Raw genomic sequence first — 17,324 nt, 5'->3', positions numbered from 1 at the left:
CGTGACTCCTTGCATGGAATTAATCATTATAAATGTTTTACAAAGATGGCGCAGTTTCGCCAGCTGTGAATGTCAGTAATTAAGCATGTAAACATGTGTAAATGTCAAGGGCTGCACACAGAAAAGCTCTCAGTCTATGCTGAATTGATATTAATAGTCAACAAACAACAAAGTGACGAATGTATTCTTCTTTATTAGGGATCTTTTTCTACAGATTTTGTTTTTACAATCTTAACATTTTACAGGATTTACAAAATTAAAGGACTCTGTGCTTCAAAGTGTATCAAATTCCAATGCTCAGAGCAATTTGTCAAAGGTTTAATTACAAAGTAAATGTCCTGGGGACTATGTGTAGCTGTGTACATAAAAAACACTCAAGTCTATTCATTTTTCTCTGGTGTTCAGAACACAGACTTCCAAATACAGTGATCATGGAGAGAAATGTCCATGTTGCAATGTAAATGAAGCCACATGTGCAAATCAAACCACAGCAAGAAATAAACAAACTGTTGTAATAAAATATTTACTTCAAAAGCACCTGACCAGAAACCAACTAGAGATTGTGTGAACTGAAGACCTTCTTTCCCTGTGGAGAACAGAAAAACTCATAGATTTGGCTAAAACTTGCTTTTAGGTTATGAAATATCACCACCTTACCACATGAAATATGGTTCATATCATGTCTAAATATAAAATTATACAGAAAGTCTAGCTATAAATGACCAGAATAAGACAAGTTTATGTTTGCAATTGCTGTGTGACCAAAGAGTTACACTGCTCTTCAAGTGTTTTCCTTCTAAATAAAGCAGAACATTTACCAAGACAAAAGACGACCTGTGTTAGCAAACAGTAACAAAACCTATGTAGAATACAAATTCAGTGCTTGCAGCTTGTGTATGACGGGTGTCTGATGTAAATCTCTGAATGCATTAATTAAAAATATATAGTAACACTAAGCAAACACCGACAAGCCAAACTTTCGTATACAAAGTAAACTGGTATAGTCCCTTCTTCTCACACAGCCTTAAAAACTACGGTGAAACCTCCACACACCTTCCTCTACATCCTCAACAGCAAGCAGCTTTACTACTAGAGCTCTGAAATAACTCAACCCCCACTCACCACAAAGGCCCTACATCACCATATGACAGGTGTGAACTTTTAGACAGTAACTGTGCATAGCAAAACGGTTTGGTTACAGCCAAGGAAAACAAATAAAATAACTCAATCAGTTCCTTTTGATCTTTGCAGCAGTAAAACTAGCTACAGAGCAGTAACCAAACACTATGGCATTTTATTTTGGGCAAATTTATTCTGCATTTGTCAGCTGTACGTGAATTTCAACCTTCTTCTGTGAAATGTGCCTAATTACCTTTGCACCTGTATTCTAGATCTGGAAAAGTAAATAAATGACTAAGCAGTGGATGAGTTATGAAAATAGTGCTGGTTTAATTTCCAGACTCTATTACTACAGGCTGACAGCAGTGATGTTCTCTAGCCAGACATGAGCAGAGCGTGGGGTTTGTCAACGGGTAGGATTGACTCAGGATGGCAGGGTCCTAGCTGAACAGGAGGAAAAGCCCCCAGGTGAGAGTTCTGACTTGAATCTGGGGATTCAAGAAGTTTGGAGACCAGACATGGCACATGACGATGATTATTAAGGGGACCGTTAGTGAAGAGTGATGAGGTGTTTCTAAGTCCGCACTGAAGAGGAGGGAGAGTTGCAAGACAGCCAGGACAGAAGAAAGAGGCAGCAGACCAGGCTTGGGAAGTTTCCATTTCAGATGTTGTCTCCGGATGTATGTGACCCACTGAGGCAAGAAGGGAGCCCCAGAGACACAAGACCGATGTCTGTGAGGAAGCTGAAGGGGGACTTTGCCTGTGGTGTTGGGCAGTTCCAAGTGCACTTGTCTCAGGGTTCAGACTTTTGTTTGCCATTACACAACACGGGAGGGCTTGGGCTACGGCAGGAGGGTCTGGATTTATGTTGGAGGTCTGGAGGTGGGGCGGGCTCATCTCAGCTGGTGGTGTAAGCAGGGACTGGCTGCTCCTGGAAAGACTGAGCTGGTGCAGCACAGCGCTGCTGGCAATAAGGCCAGCCACACTGGTTAGATAGACCAGTCCAAGCATACAGGATACCTGACAAAAAAAATAAATAGGGAAAACTTAACACACAATTAGTCCAAAAGTTTTAACAGTATTGTAGACCCTATGTAGTCTGTCTAAAGCATCCCGAGCATAAAGCATCCTCTCAGCTTCCTTAAACTCAAATGTCCTTCTCACCTTAGTAAAGTGCTGGTAAATGGCTGTGAGGGCTTGACTCCATGCTGACTGCTCCAGAAGCACACAAAGATCAGTATAGGTGAACCAGCCACGTTTCATCCCCTGCCGGTGTGCAATGCTGGAAAACACAGACCAGTCAGAAATGCTCTACACAACTGGTTATCCTATTCAGAGAAACTAGTCATTTTTAAAAACAATAAATCACAGAGATTTACGTCAAATGTGTATTTTGTGTAGTGCAAGTTGTACATGAACACTGACCTGGTTTCCAGTTGACTTAGTATATCAAATAAGTCATTTGGCTCTGTGAAGAGGCTCCAATCCTGGAAGACATGATACAAGAATTGGGATAAAGAACTTCAACCAAATATGTAAAACACACCACATGCACACACACTAAATTCCACTTACAATAGCGTTCAAGAAATTCATCTCCAGGTTATTGACAGTTTGGACATCGAGCTTCCCAGCTGCTCCCCACTCATCGTTGAAAACTTCTTCTTCTTCTCCTTCATCATACAAGTATTTGCTGGCAACCATCTAATTCAAGATGAGAGATCAGTTTGTCAAAGCAATAAAACATTGCTCACTTTATTAAGTGCAGACAACAGCAGTATAGGCCCCAACTGTCTGAAGTCAAAAGTATTGGTCAACATGCTAGAAATAACACAGACACATTTAGAATGACCTCTGAACCAAACACATACCATAGAGATCAGGAAGAGGTCAGAGGAGGAGATCTTTTGTAGGTATTCAGGGTTTCTACGTCGGAGCCTTTCTATGTAAACCAGAGCCAGCATCATGGCACATGGAGAGATGCACGCCTCCCTGAAACAAAAATAAGACTTGCTTTAAATGTATAGATGGCAGTGCTTTACTTAGTCCCTGTGAGATTGTATTATCTCTGCATACATGTGTGATACACTGCACCAACCTGGCAACATGAGCAGCATACTTCTTGTGGAGCTTTCGTATTGGACTTGGGGCAGACTTCTGGAAGATTTCGACAGCAATATCTGGATTAAAAAAAAAAAAAAAGAAGCATCAAACAGATGTGGACTCTCACAAAATGATTTTAACATTTCAACTTTTTCAGTCTGTAATTTATTTCTGTACGTCTAATGACATGTTAATATGTAAGTTCTCTATTACACATTTACACCACTGTTCCTAACATTGCCTAACATTAGACATAGAGTTAAGCCAATTTTAGTTAGCTTGGTTTAAAAGTGAATTCACCTGTAACAGGGGAAGAGAGGGCATCTAAAGAAACATCTTTGTCCAGGCCATAATACAGTCGTTTTCTCACTCGTTCAGTCAGCTTCTGGTGTCCAGGGAGAAACTGTCAAAACAAAAACATACGGACTATTAGCCAGGATTTAGTGTAACTTAAGCTCCTAAGCAAATTTAGCTAAGTGTCACGCTAGCTAAACTGGTTAAACAACGAGAATTTGACTGGTCTATTGCATTGTTTTCAGAAACTGTTTGCCACCGTACTGTACAGTTAGCACTGACTCTAGCTAACGCTAGACCCGTCACTGGTGAACGATCAGAAACACTATATTTAGCTGGCTCACAAACGACAAACTTTAAAACAATTAGCTAACGTTATTTCCAGATTGTTTAGCATTAGTCAGAAACATTTGGCGTTTGCAAGTTAAGGCCAGTTAACTTTCGTCCTCAGTAGGACAAGACAAGAAACCCAACATGAGCTAAGTCAAACTAGCGCTTACAGACACAAACGTCAGCTAGCTAGGTAGCGCTGCGTAGCTAGCTAGAGTTAGCTTCCGTAGTAAGTTGACTTAGCGCGGTATTAGCTCAACAACATACCGTGAACTCCTGGAAGTCCGAAAACTGAAATGACTTCTCGTTAAATAAAGCGTCGAAATCCATATTTATTACAGATCAAGCATTAGTCAGCCAAATATTCAGAAAACGACTGCTTGACCTAGCCCTCGCCCGGCTAGCGCAGCTCAGCTAGCAACACGCCCTGACCTGACAGCTAGTGACGCCTCTGGTTGTTTTCCCTCCTGGTCCAGACGGAGACAGCGGAGCTGGGAGGGGCGAGCTGCAGTGAGCCGATAACAACTGCATCAAAACTGATTACATATTTGTGATGGAGAGTTTAATTAAACAAAAATATGTATGTAATATTTATGTACTGCAATGCTTTTATAATGCAATACTTTTACAAGCTCACATAAATGAAATGCTATAACTAAAATTAACTAAAAAAAAAAAAAGCATATTATTCAAAAGAAATAAATGGTGATAACCAACAAAACAAACATTGTTAAAATGGACTTGAAGAGGTCATGTTTCTGTTGAATAGACTGGAACAAATGGAAAACACTTTTATTGTTCATAAGTGAAAGACCAAATAAATATGTACAATAATAATCATAAGTAATACCTTTTGAGGTAGATACAAAACATCACAGGCAAATCCTTATTTAAAAACTGTATATGTTTATGTAGATATGACACTAAATAGGGTTAGAAATGGGCTTTATCACTGCATGTTACTGAGTTTGAGTGAACAATGTAAGTCGACATTTTAACCTATGAATACAGCAGAATTAAAGAGTAGTAGCCGTAGTCAACTGGTTTACTACATCCAGTCAAACATCTGCTGCACGTGACTTTAACTGCCACAGACAAGCAGGATTATACCACTTGGTGTTATTATTTTCAATCAAAAGCAGATTTAAAAAATTCACAAGATTGCCACATTTGACCTTACTGTGTATTCATTATTGCTAACAACAAATTAGAAGATACAATGATCAGACAATCAACACTGTATCACTTTGAATAACAGCAGAGCAATCAAGAACATAGAAAATAAAGTGAATAAAATTCCCTGACAGCTTGTGTACCAAACAATAATCATTGTCATTCATATTATTCTTTTGGCAACACAAACGTTTGCCCCTTAGTATAACAAGATGCAGTGCTGAGGCTTTGATTAGTGTTATACATTCTCTTACTTTTTGCAACTTCCCTTTTGTATCTTTGCCCTGAAAAAAGAATATTCTGTTTAAAATAATCAAACATGACAAACAAAATCAAGGTCTATATATACACACATAAAAAATAAAGAGAAACAATATCGAAAAGGCATGAGGAATGCCTACCACCATCAAAACTATCTCAGGTGCTCAAATTCTAACCATGAGGAAATGAGATTTCATTATGTAGCCTTGGAATTACGTTATAATTACATATATTATTTTAGGAATTTAAAATATGAGTAATAGATTCCCTACATGTGATTTGTATGATGTAGTCGTAATTTATCTTTTTAGTTTTTCGACAAATTTCTGCACTCCTGTCTCTGTAACCTCTTCTTTTTTGTTAAGGCACTTTCCCCTTTTCTCCATGACTTGTCATTCATTTTTTTCTATTTGGGTGTTTCATCACATTGAAATCATCTGTTAACTTTATATACATAAAAGGGAAATTAAAAACATACCATCTTCTATCGAAATAAAACCAAAAACTACATTCAGTGTCCGTGATGGCCTGAAGACGTTGATGGAGGCTGCAGTTTCTCAGACCTACGATCTTTGGATTCTGTGTCTGACGAGGAGTCTGAGTCATGGGCCTGCTGTTGCTTCATCCACATGTCTGCATACAGTCCTCCCTTAAGAATCAGTTCTTCATGTCTGTTTTGAATAGAGAGTGAGTCACTTGAAGTTTTGAAATGTAAATACAGAGCAAACAAGAGGATGGCCATCATTATATCACTCAGAACAACAGCTCAATAAGACAAACTTACTGTCCTCGCTCAGCAATCCGACCATTGTTGATAACCAGAATCTGGTCTGCTCCAATTATGGTGGACAACCTATGGAGGGGGACCAATACAGGTCATCAAATCAAATGACTGACCTCATCACATATAGAGGAAAACCAAAAAACACATCTGAGTACATGTATTTTTTACCTGTGAGCTACCACAATGGTTGTGCGATTGGCACAGACTTTAGTCAGAGAGGCCTGGATGTTGCGTTCTGTTTGTGTGTCTAGTGCAGACGTGGCCTGAAAAAAAGACATAATGTTATAAAACTGTAAAAAACAGCAGTGACTCTAACCATGTGCTGATTAATAACAGATAAACATGTTTCTGAACGCCTCTTTTTTAAGTAAAAGGCTATAAGCAGGATGATGCAACAAATGAACTAACAATTGTTAATTTATGTGAAGCTCACTGTGCACTCATTTTAAATTCTCACCTCATCCAGCAGGATAAGTTGTGGTGCTTTGAGAATAGTTCTGGCAATGGCCACCCTTTGCTTTTCTCCTCCGCTCAACTTGAGACCTCTTTCACCCACCTGTGTATCATAGCCTGCCAGAGACAAACACACAGGTAGATGGTTTAACAGTTTCAGAGGATATACGTATATCCTGCTTCATCCACTATTTACAGAACCTAAAGCATTGTCCAAAAAGAAAAAAGAAAAAGAAAATCAGGAGGGATGATCTATATATTACCATCAGGGAAGGTCATGATTTTCTCATGGATATCAGCAGCTATGGCTGCCTCCTCCACCTCCTGGTCACTAGCAGAGATGCGTCCGTACCGAATATTATTCTGAATGGTATCGTTGAAAAGAACAGTATCCTGGGGAACAACGCCGATATGAGCACGCAGAGATGTCTGCTTCACCTGAAGTAAGATAACAAACCAAAGTAAGTTCACAGTGTGCCTGAAAACAAGCCGTGCACCTTGTGCGCTTGTATCTTATTTCTTAAGAGCACTCACTTTTGATATATCCTGCCCATCGATGCGAATGCAGCCTCCCTGAACATCATAGAAACGGAAGAGCAGTCGAATGATGGTGCTCTTGCCAGACCCTGACGGTCCAACCTGAGGAGAGTAATAGAAAATAACTGTGATGTCTTCGTAACAGAGAATGCATCAACAGAAGCAATACTAGTGAGCAATGAACTGAAGTTTGTCCTGCAATCTCACCAATGCAACTGTCTGTCCAGGCAGTACAGTGAAGGAAACATCCTGAAGGATCTCTTTCCTGTAAAACAGTTAAGAAATGTATTTTAATAATCTTGTAAAACTCTAATTTGTATCTATAGCTTGCTGAAACTTAATTCACAACTTTACCCATTACTAGCTCTACCTAGGTCATCAAAATAAATGTGAACTAACCCACTTGTGTAGCTGAAGTAAACATTCTCAAATTCCACTTTTCCCTGTGTGTACTGAAGATTCCCTGCATTTACTTCATCCTTTACCTGCATAGTGGAACAAACGTTTACAAGTTAATAAAGCAGGTCATTATCCAGCAGTGAAAATGAAAACTCAAGGTTAAAATGCACCTCTTCCTCTTCTTCAAAAAGTTTGAACATGCTTTCCATGTCAATGAAAGACTTCTGGATCATTCTGCAATAAAAAGAAGAATCAGAAACCTGTAAAGCAGACACAAATTTTCACTGTGCTATAAACCACTATGCATTTGAAATGTCTCACCTGTAGTATGTTCCAAACCAGTTAAGTGGGGTGTACAGCTGGATAATGTAGGTACCAAAGAGAACATAATCTCCAACCTAGATAAAAAGATGTTTTTATAAAATCATCTAAACATGTTTTCACCATAAAATAATAATTCCAAGTATTTCAGACTGTTAAAAATATTCCAAATGTTCATTTTTAGTATTACTGATGATGTTGATATTGCCAGTACCTGGAATTTTCCCTCAGTCACAAAGTATGCACAGAGCAGAGAGCCAGCCAGAAGACCTGATCCAATTATGATGTTCTGTGTTTGGTTGAGGAAGGCCAGGGATGCCTGAGTCTTCCACTCTGCCACCTAAAACAAAAAGGGACAAGACCAATTAGACTAACTTCATGGAAACCTCTCTCTCCTACACTGTACTTATTCTTCTCTTTAGTGACATGCAGATGGACTATGATCCAAACAGATGTCTAGCTCCTTCACTACTCCACTTAAATCCAAATTACCTGATATTTTAAGATGGCATCCTCAAAACGACCAACTTCATAGTTCTCGGCATTGTAGTATTTTACCTATTAAAGAGAGCAAATCAAAAGACAAATGAAAGTGAGCGGCACTAAGTTTGACATCTTAATGTATCTTGGAATGAATTTCATTATGACAACAAATTGTTATTGTACCGTCTCAAAGTTTAACAAAGAGTCCACAGCCTTGGACTTGGCATTGTTGTCCTGCTGATTCATTTCTCGTCTGTACTTGGTCCTCCACTCAGTGATGATGACAGTCAGAGCTGGTGGAAATATTAACAAGCAATCAGGTGTCTTTCAAGGAAAATTAAATATGGAGATATGTTTAACTAAATTTATTACAAATCATATTCAAAGGAATTATGTATAGCTATGTTTAACATGTTCTACTTACTGAGGTATAAAGTCATGCAGACGAAGACAATGAGGCCAAACCAGGCATTGAAATTAGTGATGAAGTAAATGATAGAAATCACGATATCAGCAATAGTTGGGAAGATGCTGAAAATAATGTAGCTGTGGAAAAAAAAGATTCAGTGTAAGTTCAGTGTAATTTTGCTAAAACAGCTTTTTTAGAAAGTCAACTGATTCATTTTTGTGATTTATAATCCTCCATCACATCCAGCACCATCTCACCTGAGCAAGCTGTTAATGGAGGATGTGCCGCGGTCGATGCTTCTCAACACGTCACCGGTTTTGCGGCTCAGGTGCCAGCGCAACGAGAGGGAGTGCAAGTGGGCAAACAGACGCACCTGAACCACCCGGTCGGTGAACTGCTGTACCTTGATCCACAGGAAAGAGCGCACGTTGCTGACAAACCCCGAGGCACCTGAGAAAAGGCAAAGAAGAAGCACAGAAAAACCATCATTGGACATCAGAGAATCAATGTAGGGTATCACTGTCAGGGGGTTTATACTCCTTTCTGTAACACTACAGAGCTCAATTCTCTACATTATCTATACAGATCACACATATGTAAATCTTACCTGCCCCTCCACCCTGCAGAAACTTCAACAGCACATAAATACACACTGTAGTGGCCAGAGTGTGCCAGCTGCTGCCATCAGTCAGTTCATTCACTGAGAAAAGGAATAAAAAATAATATTATAAGTCTGTCCATCTGTAAGATTAAAGATGTCAAGGAATGTCTCCGAAACAGGTCATTTAACTTGCGAAGAAGGTTTAATAAGTTTAAATAAATTAACATTTCAGTCAACAAAGCAAGGCTATAAAGTGTGTCACTCACCAATATTCTTGTAGTAGATGGGCACAAACACATTAATAGCCCTCTCGACTCCCACTAGGCCTAAACAGAAGAGGACCAACAGCTGGAGGAAGACGTTGCCTTTCGGCCATATGTAGGGGATAAGTAGACGGACCTTCTTTCTGAAATCGGACCAGGTAGACTGATTCTCTTCATTTGTGCCCAGAAGGCTCTAAGACACACAAAGAGGAATATGGTAATTTCTTCACACAGGCTTGGATAGTGTATAACAGCAGAATAGAGAGCAAATGTGAGGAGAGAGATACTGTTAGAAGACAGTCACAGGTTTTACTGTCATGACTTGCAAGTTCGTATTTTAAATGTCGCTACCTGTCCACTGTTCTCAACATCCCTCTCATCTTCATTTATGAGTAGCATGTATGGTCTCCGCGGCAGCCCCGGAGCTTTGAGACCAATGAAGAATAGCAGCCCAGTACCAATGTAACGCATCAGCCAGAGGGCAAAGAGCACCTGTGGGGTGGGGGGGGGGGGGGCAGCAGCATGAAACAGTTGAGAGATGTACATTTAATGCTCATAACACAGCTGTGTATGTGAAAATGACTCAACTGATGACTGCATGAATGTCACTCAGAGGTCAGATCATTGTAACTTGTGTCAGTTATAAGCGATATATTTATTTTTAATATTTACTAAGAGGTCAATTCAGACTGAAAAGGTGAAATCTACTGCACTACTGCATTAGACAAAAATATTTTAAGAACAAATAGTACAAAAATGTTTTTAAAAGACAAACTTCAAGTCATGTTGATAACTGTATAACCACAAAGTTGCAACTGACCTTGCCTCTCTGCTTAGGAGGGGCAGGGTCAGTTATGGATATCATTGGCTAACAGTGTTGTGTTTAAGATCTGAAGTGTTGTGTTTAAGATCTGAAATGAGTAGTCAGGCAATGACTCAGCCAAAAAAAAAAAAAAAAAAAAAGTTGTGTGCTCCTTTGTGTTGGTGCCTGCTATCTACCTTCAATGACAAAACAGGCTGCACAGCTTTGAGTGGAGTGACTCAACATACCGGTCTTTAATGAATACCAAACCTTTAGCCCAAGTTAAAACGGGGCATTTTAAAATATTAACAGACTGAGCAGTCACAAGAGTTTTATCATAATGCAGAATGAGAGCTTACGCTGTCAGCACAGTCTTAGATCAACATTAAAAAAAAAACACTCGATTGTACTTAATTCTGAATAACACAGCTAACACAGGCTCTATCCAGATACCAAGAACAAGCAGTGCATATACCACACAAGTCTTAAAATAATAGAAAAACACCACCATCACCAACAAAACACACTTCTGCTATCAAAGGACCAAGCACCTTTAAGCCTGTTTGTATTTTCTGGGTGCATGTTGAACTAATGATAAAATAAATGAATTGTATGTGATGTTTAATCTTATCTCACCTGTTGTTTCTTGGTCTCCAAACCCCACCACCAGTGAGGACTGTACCAGGACACGAAAGCCAGGTTCTCTGCTGAGAAAGCCAGAGCCCAGAACAGCAGCAGGACCACACTGTGCCCCCTTGTCCGGTCCATCACCAGGACCCTTCGTCTCTCCACCCTGAGCAGGGCTATAGCCCAGGCCCAGCTCAGTGCAGAGAAACAGCCATATAAAACCACATAGCCAGGGAGCTCTCCTGCGCTGGCTGCCTGCCACACTGTCCCACTCAGAAACTGGACCAGGAGAAGGACGGAGATGAACTGCTGGAAACCATAGAGGCGGGTGCGAGGGATGAACTTGGGTTCCATGGCTGTGCCGTATTTCTGGTAGAATATGCAGTGGACCGTCCCGAGGAAGAAGCACATGGTGAGCAGGATGGTGGGAGCCAGTGTGAAGAAGAAGCAGGGCGAGATGCCTTCATCTACCCAGGTCTGGGAGATGGAGGAATTGGATTCACAGTAGCTCTGGATGAACACCATGGCTGCAGCTGGGCGGAGAAAGAAATACCTTTAGTCGAGATACAGCAAACAAACAAATAAACAATTCCAGTGTCCAGTGGACTGTAGAGCTAAAAATAAACTATACAAAAAAAACTTACACTTGACTATATTGTCCAAACAAAGCAAATCTTCCTTTCTATCCAAATACACAAACTGCTTGGCTAAACTGTGCTAACTTAAGGTTGTGACATTTAGCTGAGTCATGCTTCACCAGTGCAAGTCCATCAGCTCCTGGTCTTGAATAATCACCATTAAACAAACTGTGTGCTAAATACTAAATGTATGAACACAACCAGAACAGAAAAACACTTTATACGGATTATACGGTTTATACGGTTGACTTTGTGTAAACAACAACAACAACATTACGTTGATCAACTGCAAAAACAACACTAACATGCACTTTTAAAGATCTAGACATAAAGCAGAGGTAGGTAACTTTAGTTGTAACGTTACCTAACTTCGCAGGTGGCTGCTGTCAGCTTCACAGGTGATTCAACAAAGCAAACACAGTGACACAGATTACTCCACAGAAGCTAGCAAGTCTGCTAACAAGAACTAGCTGTTAGCTAGGTTAGCCGGCTCCACACAGAGCTGCAACACAAACGACAGCTTAAACGTGACTGACAGCTTCAAGTACAGATGATTCTCGACGAAGTGTGGGAGCGTGAACAGTGACGCAGCTAAGGTGACTGTCCAAGTAACATGCAGCTTCCCATGACTCGGCACACGACGCTTTACACAACAGTGTTTAGGTTTGACCGCACTGACTGAACCTCAGCGCCCCCTACAGGAGGCGGAGAGGAGTTCACTCAAGGACACGCGAAGGAGCAACACATCCCAATGACACGGACATTTAAATAATAGTATAAAAGGTTGAGTTAAAAATAAGTACATCTGCTCAATCAGATTGCTTAAGTACAATTTTGAGGTATCTTGCTTTTTACAATATGTTACTTTTACTTCACTGCAGTTCAGAGCTAAATATTCTACTTTTTACTCCACTGCACTGTTAATTTCTTACTCTATTTACTTTGCAGATGATGATTCTTATTACAAAATATAATCACACAAAAAAATTATAATGCATTATTATGAATAAACCAGCTGACAGTACACAAAATTGCAGCTCCACCTTTAGCCGGTTCCATTTGCAAATTGCTATTATCATAAATAATTTTACATTTCTTTTTTCACACCTTAAAAACTAATTTGGAGTAGACTTGCGCATCCAGGCTATCAACAGCATCAAATGCAGTAATGTTTAAAAGACTTTCTGAGTGGAGTACGTGTACTTTTGTACTTTAAATACATGCATATATGGAGAAATGATAATTTTATCAGTTGCCTGAGAAATGTATAAAGTAACTACTAAGTAAAGTAGCCTACATCAAACTCACTAGAATACCTGAGTAAATTAGTAAATTCCACTTTATCATCTAACACTGAGCCACTTTTCAGTTTTAATTACATTTAAAATAAAAAACCAGTAAGAGCTTGCAGCAAAGGAAAATGATCAGTAGATGGCAGTAAATACAAAAGAAAGGAGGAAACAGCTCTACAGTTCATGACCATACACACAGGTGTTAGGAAATACGCTGCTGGAGATAAAACTTAACAATTTGTGGCAATGTGTTCTTAATTGATAACTGGATATTATTTTACAGCCATATTAGGACCGTTGAATTTGTGTTAATTAATGACATCATAGCAGGACAATCCAGGTGTGCCTCTTCCACTGAAAAGAGTAATACTCAAATCAAAGGAATATAAAAAGAACATCAACTTTCAGTGGTGAGGGGATTTATGTTAAGAGCGCTTCCCGTCAAACTGAAAATTCGGGGTTTAGTAGAGCAAAGGGAAGTGACTTGAAAGCCAGCTGTCCCGTCTGCCCTTCCTATAAGGATGAAAAAAAAAAAAAAGACAAAAGTGTATGTGTGTCTGTACCTGCATATGAAAAGAGAGAAAAGAGGAAGTATATCCTGATGGAGGGTGCATTAAAAACAGAGCAGAACAAGGACGAAGAAGTGCGAAAGAGCTTTGATGTCTTGTGTGAGCACACACACACACACACGTACACACAGGTTGGGATGGGAAAAGGGGTAAATCTTATCATTTAGAGCCTTCACAATGGGCATAAAGAGCTGCTAATCTGCTTCATCTCCTCGGTTCTTTTGTGTGAGTGGAAATGGACCTTGTGTCCATCAGCTGCTTGTCACCGTGCTCTTTTGTCCCTGAGTGGATGTGACGGCCTGCCCATCACAACCCTCATCTCTCTCTCCTTTTGTGGGAGTCTCTACCTCAGCATACAGACCCAGTTGGAACCCTATAAGTCCTTTAGGTGTGTCTTTTCTTTTATACAATCCCACCTTTTCTCCCATTCTCTCTTACTCTTCTTTGTTCGCTTGCAACAAAGTTGCTGCCAGGAAGGGATAAGACAGATGTGCGTGCCAATCTAAGCCTCTGATTTAGTGAGAAAAGACTGAACTGGTGGTGTTAGGAATGCTGTGTCCAATCTCATTAGCGCTAAGCACAATCAATAAAGCTTTCAGTTCTGCTGAATGTAGTATTCATTGAAGGACTGGGCTTTGTGAATTCAGTTCCTACCACAAGCTCAGTGGCAGATGACCTTTGCTACCTTTACTGGCAAATCGTGCACTGTGTGTGTAGATGGAGTAGAGCAGCAGCCATGTGTTCAGACTAGCTGTTCATATAGCGGATATGCGGTGCTGCAAGGTGCTTTCCACCAGCTTGGATCCCTTATGCAATATTTAATCATATTTTCTCAGTGAGGATAAATAAAGGTAGCTCTTATGTTATTTAGATATATGAAAGAATGATGCTACGCGTCTTTCACACATATGCCGAATCATTTCGACACCTGCATTCAAGCCACAGTTTCACCTTCGTTACTGCTGTGTGTCTGTTTTTGAAGAGACAAGCTTATCTGCCACAACCAACCCCACACTTCTAATCACATGCAGAATTTCCTGGAAAAAACGTGTGCCAAGTTTTTGTTTTAGATGTCTGGTCCAGAGTCTTCCGCTGACCCACATGCTGACGGCTGTCTGCAGCGGAAATGGAGGACGGTTTTCATTTATCACAGCTAGTTTTTAACCTGTTTGGTCACTGTGGCCCACCTACAGTTTCTGTGCTGAGTTAAGCGACGCTCAGCAGACTTTAAGCAAAGAAATTACAAACAACGAGGTGCCAAGCTGTCCACTTTGATAGACTTTCCACTTGGTCTGCTGAGCTTGACACTATATCTCTGAGTTTGAGCTTGAACTGTCCGACCCTGGCAGCCCACCGAGGGTAGTTCAGCCACTTTCTCCTGCTGTGAAAAGAACAGCGCATGCGATAAGATCTCCTGTCAAACTGCTCTTGACAAACACAAAGGGGCTCCCTCCACTGCTGCCGAACTGCGCCCTCGCCACAGTCCTCTACGTAGACTGATAGAGAGGCAGAGAAGAAGGGGGGGGCTTGGAAGTCAGAAGGTGAATAAGAAGTGGTAGAGAAAGAACGGAGAGAGGGAAAGAGATAGAAAAGGAGTGTGTGCAAGATAATACAGGCTAGAGAAACCTGACTGACGCCCCAGTGTCGTAAGTGTGTGGGTGAATCTGTCACAGATGGTGATGCAGATAGGCTGAGGCAGAGCGGTAGAGGAGACACAGAGCCCACACTTCAGGCCCAATGGACTGGAAAACTATCAGCACCTTTCTCTTGTACATCACACACACACACACACACACACACACACACACACACACACATACACATGCACACTTTGAGCAGCTGAAATGTGGATTTGGCTGTTTGAGTTGCAAACTGTGGAAAAACAATCATTATACATGCCAAAGCTTGTACATCCTAAGTGGCACCTCTCTGAAATCATTATAAAATATTGTGCTTGGTCCACTAGGGGCAGTCCCACATTATTTTAATACCTGTACTTCAGGGTGACTGACATGCTGCACCAGAGACTGTAGCACATCCATAGTGAATAAAGCGTATGCTTTATGGGCTGGAAAACTAATAACACCATTGTCCTGTAGCCTCAATCCTGCAAGAAACACAGGTGGAGCAAAGAAAATGTAAAGATGAATGGATGAGAAATCTGTTTGTCCTTTGAGTCATTTGATGAACGTCTAGTCTGAGAGGGTCCAGTTTCCACAGCAGGTGAAACAGTCTTCTGTTTTCCCCTTTTTCCAGTCACAGATTGTTGGATGTGGGGGTCGACACCACCACCAGCGACGGAGCCTTTGATGAGTGAATACAGCTCCTCGTGCCCTGCTGCAAATGTCGTGAGGTTGATGCTTTTGACCTTCAGATACTTTAATGCAACTTCTGCCAAATCTGCAGCCCTCACAGTGAGCCGCAGTGACTTCACCACAAAAAAAACACTAAACTGCCACTGACATTTGTTTGTGAATATAGTCAAAGGGTAAAACACAAAACATAACACCACTGTAGCCTGTAACAAGCTCAAAGCTATCTTCTACTGCAGAACACTGCAGTTTCCTGCAAAACTTGCTTCTCAAAGTCTCTTCCACAAAAGAGTAGACCCAGTTCTGTCATATGTAGGAACTGCAAAATTTTTGATGTCCTTAACCTGTTGCCTCTTGAGGTCCGTCTGCCTCCAGCACCTCCAACGCCTGATGCTGCACTGAACGTGCATAAGAGAAGATACCTTGGTTGGACTAGGGTTTCTTTTCTGCTTGTGGACACTGAAATACTGCCAAGGCTTCTCAGTGTACTGGCTCCTGAGCTCCCCCTGCATCCAAGTCCTCCATATTGGGAAAATGGGACATGATGATGAGAATGAAGTGCCACAGGGTTTTTTTCTCTGAATGATGAAGTGCCTGATTTGATGTTGCTCAGCTGGCTGGTTGATATTCTACTCCCTCCAATACTCCACCTGCTCCCACCTGTCAAGCCTGCTCTTTACATGAGAGACACACATGAGACACACTACCCAGGTCGGAAAAACCTAGGGTGTCCTTCTCTGGATGATGAAGTGGCCTGTTTGATGTCCTAGCCTCTTGGCATAATGGCTTGTGAGGTTCAACTGTCTCCGTGCCCTCCTGCTGATGCTGGCCCGTCATGTGAGACAGTAGCCCGATTTGCCCTGTGCCTGTATTCTGCAGCCTCCAGGATGCCCATCTTCACATTGGAACCCCTCATGAGAAGAGGTACCCACGTTTGGCAAAACACTGAGTTTGCTTTTCTGGGTGATGAGGTTGGGTACACTGAGGTTGAGTTGCCTCCAACTCCACCTGTTGATATTTCACAGCTTGTATAGAAGACACACTATCTATCTATATAAGGTCTATAAGCTTTCCTTGCCTTTGCAAATATTATTGTAAATAAAAATCTGAAACCAAATAAAAATGTAATCTCATGTTTAGTCGTTGTTTTAAATGAAATGTAGCTTCTTCCAAAAAGGAACAGGCAGGCACAAAGCAGACAATACATCATATATCTATATGCATGTAGAACATGCATGGTGACATTACAAAATATGCAGCATGTGCAAAACTAACATGCAACACAGCATAAAAAAACAAAAAAAGTAAATATGATGGATGACGGATGTAAATGTTCAAAAGCTCTCTGTGCCCTGTACCGTCCTGCACGAGCATGTTTGGGGGGACTTCCACACAGCTCGCTGGGGCTGCTGCTGGTGGGGGGCGGGGTGTCACTTTTAAAAGAGCATCTCTTTCCTCTGGGCTGGAAGGTGACGGATAATGCTTTTGTGCATTACAGAGAGCAAGAAGGCAATCCATCATCGCAGCGTGCATGCATTTAGCCTGCGTGTGTGT

At 41.0% G+C, this 17,324-nt stretch overlaps 2 protein-coding genes across 2 annotated transcripts; both read right to left on the bottom strand.

Moving 5' to 3' along the window:
• Positions 1–173: 173 nt before the first annotated feature.
• Positions 174–4,304, bottom strand: cnppd1 (cyclin Pas1/PHO80 domain containing 1). Its single transcript, XM_026364095.1, has 8 exons — positions 4,114–4,304; positions 3,523–3,625; positions 3,218–3,299; positions 2,991–3,111; positions 2,695–2,823; positions 2,545–2,606; positions 2,284–2,401; positions 174–2,139 (listed from the first exon to the last, which is right to left on the bottom strand). Exons 1-8 carry the CDS (start codon positions 4,174–4,176, stop codon positions 1,495–1,497), a joined length of 1,323 nt encoding a protein of 440 aa, XP_026219880.1. The 5' UTR covers positions 4,177–4,304; the 3' UTR covers positions 174–1,494.
• Positions 4,305–4,622: 318 nt separating this feature from the next.
• Positions 4,623–12,275, bottom strand: abcb6a (ATP-binding cassette, sub-family B (MDR/TAP), member 6a). The gene is made up of 20 exons (XM_026363998.1): positions 11,962–12,275; positions 10,969–11,492; positions 9,882–10,022; positions 9,534–9,723; positions 9,274–9,366; positions 8,924–9,116; positions 8,682–8,803; positions 8,441–8,550; positions 8,267–8,332; positions 7,989–8,114; positions 7,775–7,851; positions 7,624–7,687; positions 7,454–7,539; positions 7,262–7,319; positions 7,052–7,156; positions 6,781–6,955; positions 6,522–6,634; positions 6,233–6,327; positions 6,065–6,133; positions 4,623–5,951 (listed from the first exon to the last, which is right to left on the bottom strand). The coding sequence occupies exons 2-20, from the start codon at positions 11,482–11,484 to the stop codon at positions 5,792–5,794; spliced, it is 2,559 nt and encodes an 852-aa protein (XP_026219783.1). The 5' UTR covers positions 11,485–11,492; positions 11,962–12,275; the 3' UTR covers positions 4,623–5,791.
• Between the last annotated feature and the right edge of the window lie 5,049 nt (positions 12,276–17,324).

The sequence above is a fragment of the Anabas testudineus genome, chromosome 2, assembly GCF_900324465.2.
Source record: "Anabas testudineus chromosome 2, fAnaTes1.2, whole genome shotgun sequence".
Taxonomy (NCBI): Eukaryota; Metazoa; Chordata; class Actinopteri; order Anabantiformes; family Anabantidae; genus Anabas; species Anabas testudineus.
The sequence above is the reverse complement of the archived record's forward strand: the minus strand, read 5'-3'. Positions and strand labels throughout refer to the sequence as shown.